Raw genomic sequence first — 8,813 nt, forward strand, 5'->3', positions numbered from 1 at the left:
CGATATCGATCTGTCTGGTTGGGATGCATGACTGGACAGAGTGTAAATCGCATTTGCTTGTTTAACTGCAAATTAAAGTGACAACAGGTGCACTGGAGAGGCAACAACAAGACAACTCCCGAAAAGGTGTTGCAGGTTGCAGCCACAGACCGTTGCTCTCTCCTTATCCCTCCCGACTGACTTGTCTCTAGTTTGGCTGCTTATTAGTCTCCTTGTCAACACTGGTAGTATGAGATGGTACCTGCAGCCCATTTAGGTTTTACAGACCGTCACAACAAGGTTTGTTATGTCTCCCAGAACAGTCTCGAGAATGTGGAGGAGATACTAGGAGTCAGGTTGTTACCTGAGTGAGAGCTGGGCCACAAAACCTGGGCAACAGAAGGGCATCAACCCTGCAGCAGGACTGGTATCTGCTCCTTTCTGAGTGGAACAGGAGGAGGAGGAGGACTGGCTGAGCCCTACAAAATGACTGTGGCATTAGGTCCTGATGTCCTTCTGTAGGACCTGTGCTCACAGCTCAGTGCCGTGCAGCTTTATTGGCATTCACAAGCGAATACCTAAACTGGCAGGTCCGTTACTAGCACCCAGTCTCTCCACAGATTAGAACAAGTTCATAGTGAGCACATGTGCGAGATATGTAAGAGTCTGGAAATGCCATTGTGAATGTTATGCTGCCTGCAACATTATCCAGCATGATGAGTTTGACAGTGGGTCAGTGATGGTCTGAGAGCCAGTGTCCTTATGCTGGTGCAGTGTGCGATGGGTTCCTTCTGTTGCAAAATAAAGCCTGGCCTCATGTGGCCAGAGTATGTAGTCAGTTCCTGGATGATGAAGACACTGATGCCACTAACGCACCCTTACGTTCCCCACCCTTGAATCCAAGTGATATCCTCTTGAATGTTATGCATTGGTGGATTTAAGGCTGCCAAATAATGCTATAGACAGCCCAGCTCAACAATAATCCATCCAGGTATGGAAGGAGTTGCGTTGAAAAATGTTGAGTCAAAATGGAGTTAACAACTTTGTTTTGTCATTAAAATTATAACGTTTTTCCATTTTTTAATTAAATTTTTACTTGGCACACATACATATATGTTATAGTCTGACATTAATTTATTATGTTAAGAGATTTTTCTCCTCAGATCAAAGCAGAAGCCTTTTATTTTGGAGCATAGTAATAGAGTAATATATTGTGTTAAATTGGTGATGAAATCTGAAAAAATGCTTAAAAAAGCTCATTTATTCCTATGCTGATCCACACACTCTTAGAGTTCATTTAAATAGAGTTTCTGTGTACCTCATACAACAGATTATGCTGCAAATCATCACTTGCGAAGACATTTTGATATACTGCATCATGTAAATTTAAAAATGGAAACATTTCATTTCCAAAACCCAGGCCAGTTCGTCCAAGGATCCCTCAAAACAAAACTGCGGCGTGACTTTAGATTAGGGAAAAACAATACAACTTTTTCCAAAGCTCCTGGAAGCTCATTATTATAAAGAGGAAGCACTTTTCAATCTCCATGACTCTTCCTGAAGCCGTCTGTCAGGTTAAAGTGAGTAACTGACTCCTTGATAGTGAAGTGATAAGGAGGAGACCCTGGTGGAGAGAATTAGGATTTTTATCATTGAATTACTTATTACCAGCACTTATGACACTAACATTTGAAAAAGTAATATAATGAAGCTTTTTTTCATTCATCTACACTAAATAACCAATTACAGAAAATAAGCAATTTCAAGGCTGATTGTTTAGTGTTGATTATTTTGTTATTGGAAAGCGTTATTGTTTTTCTGTTATGTTCTGTTACCCTCATGACACCGTTTTTAGGTGCAGGCAGCCACATTTGGCACAAATGTTCTGAAAAAATAAGTTTTCAGCACCAAACAGCCAGCAGACAGCTAGAAACTTTGAAAATATTGGTGTGTTTGTCCTCTACTTAAGAAGATAAGTGGATCATGCAACAATACAGTTTACTATGTCACATAAAACCCAAATATATAGTGTGGTAATTAACAAAAGGACAATAATGGGAAATCATTTCATAAGTCATTAGTGTTAGGAGTTTTGTTTTTTAATTTGGTTGCCTCTTCAACAGCTTATAAATGCCAGGAATCCAAACACAGGGGTATCAAACATAAGGCCTGCGGACCAGAATCCACCCGAAACACACTCCAACTAGATGGTTTTGGTAAATGTGAAGGAATGCATAGACTTTCAACTTTAAATTGTATTAAAATTAGTTTTACAGCTTTTCCTGTTGAAGAACCCCCCCTCCCCCAACCATTCATACCACACCAAAGTAACTAAGTAATAGATAAACGAATAAATGACAGAAAAGTTCCTGTTTTCCACTATTTACACAATAAAGCAGTGAAACAAGTAAAGCTTTATAACTACAGGGAAGTTTTTCATCTTTATGATGCCGTTTCACTGGTCCCGCCCACGTGAGATCAAAGTGAGCTGAATGTCTCCCGTGGTGTAAAATGAGTTTGACGTCCTTGCTCTAAACATATGTGCAACCCACAAACAACTAAATACTTACTTACAGATTTTTAAAAAAACATACTGTGACATATTGTGTATACAGTCAGCATTTGGCTCATTTTTGCAGACAACTGAGTTGCTGCCCTTGTTAAACGATGCCAGAGATTTTCCAGAGGGCTCAGAAAAACACTGCAGGTTGTCATTGCTGTAGGAATTAATGTGTATGAATGGCTTCAGTCACAAGCCATTAAACCTCCTCCGGTCCTTTGTAAATGGGCAAGTTCTACTATCTTGGTTCATCATATTTCTCCCTATAATCCAATATAAGGTGTGTGAGCTGTTGTAAAATGGCCTGTGGCACTTCTAATAACCTCGGCAGCTTTATTACGTTTATGGCCAACTTTCATCAAATGAGCGACATGCTTATTCCTTGATGTGATTAAAGTCTGCTGGTGTGACTTAGAGAAGAGTGCGTCATAATGTTTTCTGGAAAACCTGCCAGATATTCTGTCATCATCACACTCTTTCCTTTTTTTCACTATAACACTAATGTTGTATGTGTCATCTTCCGGTTTCTGACTGTAAGAAAAAAGAGACTTTTTCTTCCTGGACTTTGGATTCATGACAAACAACCAGTTTTCACCACACTACACTAGCTTTCTATGCCAGTGCCAATTAAATATGAAGATGATTTCATCTGAATATTAAACTCGGGCCCTGTTTTTTTTTATGACTAGCCCAGAGGAAAGTGCAGCCCATTGATGCTGGTTGGGGGGAGAATAATAAGACGGTCTTCTACTTAGTATTCAGTTTAATAAACCTCTTCAATCAGTATGCTGCGGGGTTGTTATAGAAGACTAGCCAGTCTCTGAGTGCATTTCTAGTTTTCCCTTACTTCCCTCATTTTAATGTCTCTGAGGTTGTGAGTACAGTAATATCCTTCTAAACACCTCCTTCTGTTGTATCAGTCGCCCTGACCCTGCTCTAGCGTGCCTTTGTTTCTTTGCAGACACTGTTTAAAATAACGAGCCGTGTGAGTTCAGTGCAGGTGCTGTAATGGTTGCAGCTCTGCCCACAACAAGAGATGGAACAGTCGCATTTTTTTGTGTTTCGCTCACAGCAACAGCTCGTGTTCAGGAAACAACCCAAATGTTATCCTCTCCTCCCTGACGCCTGACCCCTCCATTAATGTTTTCTTTCCCTCATTACGCCACGGCCGCTCCATGGATGCTCGTCCAGCCGGCTCTGAGGCCAATCTTCTTTTATCCCTTCTCTGTAGAGTCGGCATGACTTGGCAGCAGAAAGCAGGAGCTGATCCAGACCTCAGTTAGACACATCTTGTTATTTCAAACAGAGAAAAGAGCTAATTTTTTTCTCCACACCGCCCAAACAACCCCGCATCACTACCTTTGGGATAACTGAGGCATCGGCTATGGTTACAGCTCTTGGAATGTGTGTCTGGCGTCACAGTAATGAGATTTTTTTTTCTATACCCAAACACTACAAACAGACTGCCATTGTGCACAAAGAGAATAAATAAAAGCACAGAAAATGACTGAAAGTGATTATTCTTTGATGAAAACCCCCCAAAAACCTTTAATATCAGTGTCCAAGAGGGGGCAGTATGCCATTAAGTGTACTGACTGAAGTGAGTGAGCTTACTTATTACAGTCTATGCACAGAGGATTGATTAAGAGTGCAATGCTCCCCCCCCCCCCCCCCCATAAGTCCACCCGAACAAACAGCCAGACAAGGAACAGACTGTCCTCACTGTTCACACATTTGCATTTACATACACTCTCAGAAATAGGGGTACCAAAGTGTACCAAAAAGGGTACAAATGCTTGTCGCTGGGGGTGTTCCTTTTTGAAGGACATTTCTGTACCCTTTAGGCTTGGTACATTTTTGTACCTTATGAAGTTGTACCATCTGAAGTACAATCATGTACTTTCCTAAGACATAAATGTACCTTGAAACTATAGTACAGAAATGTTCCCTTGAAAAGGGTACAATAGGGTACCTATGAGGGTACCCCCCCAGCGACAACCTATTTCGTACCTAAAGAGACAAAAATGTACCCCCAATAGTTCAAAATATTTGGTTATTTAACCATTTATTTTCGATAATAGAATCACATCAAAGCACTTAAACAACCACAGGAATACATCCTTGATTACATTCGTATATTGCCATAGGACATAGGTGTCAAACTCTGGCGCCTAATTACATTTGGCCCGTGAAGCCATACCAAATGACTATTAGAGCTGGCCTACTGGTATTATACAGCTAATATATATATATTGTTTAGTATTAAGCTTTGCTTGTTCCATATTCAGTTTCTCAGCAAAACTTGTTTGAGTCCATAAGAAGAGATTCATTCTTATATCTGGAGGAAGATATTTTTCAATAAATATTAATGTTAGCCCGCGACCTTGTTCTAGATTTGAATTTTGGCCCACTGTGTATTTGAGTTTGACACCCCTGCCATAGGACATGTCAAGAAAAATACATTCATTTAAAAAAAAAAAAGAAAAAAAAAAAAAAAGAAAAAAGTAAACAATCACATAAAGACATTAAACACCTGAACACAATGTTTTGACGGATCACAGAGATGGCATGTATTTAAAAAACTGTCCACACAAATGTTTTGCTCTACTTCAACAAGCACGCACATACATACGCACGCACGCACGCACACGCACACATACATAAAAATGTTCTTGCAATCACGTCACACAGAATACCTCAAGGACACAAACCGCCTATCATCAACTTAATAGGTGTCTAGAGCTTGAAAGTCTAATTCATTTCCTGGATTGAACAGGATCCAGTCATTGTCAACTGCCACTTGGTAAGCATGGAAATGACATTCACAAGTGCAAGGAAGTAACAGTTTCCCACACAATACCCAACAAGTATCAACATTCAAAATATACTTGATTTTAAAGAATTGAGGTATGGCTTCAGTGTGTACATGGCCAACTACAAAAACATCCTCAAGTTCATATTTGACACTGCTGACAGATATAGCAGACACACGCTGAAGCACTTTATCCTGAAAATGCACATCTGTAAAACTTTTGTTCATTTCCAGAGCATTCTGTAAGTCACCTGGCAGAGATGAAAATGGCACACTGACACTTGTGCTGAGTGAATGTTCAAAGTCAACAAGCAACTTATCTGAAGAAAACTCCCAGCACTGTTTCATTTGATGACGATTGCTAAGAGTTGCAGTGATGTTTACAAAGTTTTTGCATTTACTCGCTAGATTTTTGAAATATTGATGCTTGCTTTCATATCTCATACACCACAAAGGGCGAAGAGGACCATACATCAAAATCAGCATTGGGTAGTCAATAAGGTAGTGACACTTGGGTGGGGGCGTATTTAATAGAGTTGGTTAAGTACCCTGGCGACACTTACTGGCAGGGGTTTGTCTCCCTGGTCTCCTATGTTGACAATGCAGTTCTGAAGAAAGACAAGTGTTTTCTTGAAGTATGCAGGGTAGGTCATGTTGAACACGAAGAAGGTGGAGAATGCTGAGATGTAGGCCTCATCCAGCGAGCGGCACGAGCAAACATCCACTCCTTCAACTGTCACAACACGGCGACACTGTCTTAAGAGGGCAGTTGTCCAACTCTTATCCTTCATTCGAATGGTTGGGTATGGACTCGTGGGAGTATTCTGCAGAAGAGGAAGAAAAACATTAGTATACAGTATGTTTAAGCAATATGTGCCAAGTGGATTTTCAACAGATTCCTCAAATTACCTTCTTTATTTGCTAGAAAACAAAACTGTCTATTCTGATAACCTGTAAACATGGCCCATACTCCAAACAAAAAGCTTCTTGACCAATGACTGTTGTGGTAGTGTTTGATAAGCTGCTAAAGTTTGACATAATATTCAAGGGCAAAAGCAATCACTCCTGACAGTGACAGTACCTGTGAAGAAGAATTTCCCTAAGGGGACAATAAAGGTCTATCTATCTATATAAACACCAGACAAAACCCAAGAGCACAGCAGCACTGTGGATTAACAGCAGTGTTTCCCCTACATTAGCTTAGCTGTGATGCTGAACCGCAGCTGAATTCAGCTCCATGCCAACAAAACACCAAGAATGAAACTTGTGGCCAAAGGCTATGCATTGCATCATGCATTTACCTCTCCAAGGATGATGAAATCTTCTATCTTCTCCTTGAAGATGGATGGCAAGAGAAGTGCCCCCTTGAAGTCAATTCCTAGGTCATACAGATGCAAATGCACTTCATTAGATTTTGATAGCATGCAAATTCCCATTAACATGCTCTTCACATGACACTATGGTACATCAATTATCTTTGGAAGAGAGAGCAAATGAATTGTCACAAAATTTACTATTTGTATGAGGTCAAATTAGCACCTGTAATGTCTTCAGCCAGTGCATTCTCTCTTGCCTCCATGTAGACCTTCTTCAGTGGCAAATCCTTGGTCATTTGAAGAACAGCAGTGAAGTTTTTGCTAAAGCGGCGACAGATGTTGTCTTGGCAGGGATGCATTAAATCAACCTCATCACACAACTGGAAATGAAAAGAGCAGAATAGACAAAAGAATGACATTTTACATTGAGGATTTAAACTTTTGACATGTTTAAAGACACAGACTGGAGATAAATGTAAAGTGCTTTAACCCTTGAACAAAAATTCTAAAGCTAATAAACAGATTGATTAATCAGTTAGTACAGAAAATAATAATAATCAGATTTAGAGACAAAAAAAATCATTAGCTGTTTCCCCAATCATCTTAACAATTCTTGGGTTGCAGACAGTGTCCCTACGCAGAGCTTACAGTTCTCATATTCGAAAATCCCAAATCCCACTAAGTAGGTGGAATGGTACAAATGTGTACCTTCCATTGTTTAAAATCCCTTTGAGCGGGAAACACGTTAGATGGGATGAATTTTGCTTAGAGAACGATTTTGTTAATACCTATATTTACATACTAGCATGTTTTGAGAAATTATTGATTTTTTTACATTGTTGTACACGGTTAGTGACTATTTATTGATAAAACACTGGAATACGGCGGGCAGACAGACGTTGAACATTCCACCAACAGTCTAAATAGTCCACATTTGTACCTTTCTTTGTTTAAAACTTAGCTAACTGCTAGCATTCATCCATGTTAAAGCTAGCTCTTCGGACTTTTGCTAACTCTACTGTAAAATTACACGTTGTAATTTTTATAAAAACACAAAATCACACCCGACTTACCTCTAAACCTTTGCGCCTCGTCGTCTGACATCAATGCCTTCTTCCATCAACTTTTTAAGGAGCTCCTCCGTGTCGATAACCCCCTGAGAGTCATTTTCTGCGTCAACGCTAGTCAGCGCGGAGGCGGAGCACTCATCGCTGCTGGCTTTTCAGCCTTTGGGATTAATGCGCGTTGCGAACTTGATACATGGACATTGTGGTATTAATGCGTTTGGAAACCGTTATGCTGTCTTGGCGAACTATATTTGTAACTTACAAAATGTAGTCACCGTAACATAAAAATCTGCTTGACATTTTAACTTCCAAAGAACCTCGGTTTAACTTGATGTTGCAAATTCCATAAAAACCTCCCAATTAATGAACAATTCTAGGATGTAGTAAAAGCGAAAAAGTAAATGGCCAAACATAACAGTAATATGATTTCACGTTTTTGAAGGCTACAACCAAGATTTAAAACATTAAAAATTATAACTGAAACTTAATAAAATGGAAATGGACCAGTTTTTTTTAACATCATTTGGTTGTGCCTGCATGTCATTGTGTGTGTTTTTAAAATATAATTTAACATAACTTACACAAAGGTAGGTTACAGATATTCTTTGCATCATAGGATAATTTATGTACAGAGGAGAGGACCAACAGATTTGATTATAACATGTAGCTTTTATGAGCACACTCACATCTCATATGAATTTTACAATTAACCAGGCCCATCCAGATTTTCCCATGCTGACCCATTACCACATTCTGTCACTGTCACTGCAGTACAGGTCAAAATGGTACAGATTTGTACTTTATTTCAAATTGTACCTTTAAAGGGGCATTTCTGGACTTTTAAAGACCAGTATTGTACTTTTAAGGGAACATTTTAAAAAAATGTACCTATAGGTACAAAAATGTTCTTCTCTCGTACCTCTATTTCTGAGAGTGTACAGGGCTTTTACACAAAAGAGAACAGCTCGATATAGATCATACCTTCCTCCCAGAGGAGGGTATTCCTGTGCCATCTTTTGATCTTGAACCCAAGAGTATTTTAAACAAATCCTTCGTGGTGTGTTGTTTTTTGAAGGGAA

General features: G+C 39.4%; 1 protein-coding gene across 1 annotated transcript; it reads right to left on the reverse strand.

Moving 5' to 3' along the window:
- Nucleotides 1-4,733: 4,733 nt before the first annotated feature.
- LOC146684055 (uncharacterized) lies at nucleotides 4,734-7,920 on the reverse strand. The gene is made up of 4 exons (XM_085444535.1): nucleotides 7,741-7,920; nucleotides 6,891-7,047; nucleotides 6,653-6,729; nucleotides 4,734-6,175 (listed from the first exon to the last, which is right to left on the reverse strand). The coding sequence occupies exons 2-4, from the start codon at nucleotides 7,024-7,026 to the stop codon at nucleotides 5,879-5,881; spliced, it is 510 nt and encodes a 169-aa protein (XP_085300661.1). The 5' UTR covers nucleotides 7,027-7,047; nucleotides 7,741-7,920; the 3' UTR covers nucleotides 4,734-5,878.
- Between the last annotated feature and the right edge of the window lie 893 nt (nucleotides 7,921-8,813).

This window comes from Copadichromis virginalis, linkage group LG20 (genome assembly GCF_057382275.1).
Source record: "Copadichromis virginalis isolate Kocher_CV1m ecotype Utaka linkage group LG20, C_Virginalis_male_GT1.1, whole genome shotgun sequence".
Lineage (NCBI taxonomy): Eukaryota > Metazoa > Chordata > Actinopteri > Cichliformes > Cichlidae > Copadichromis > Copadichromis virginalis.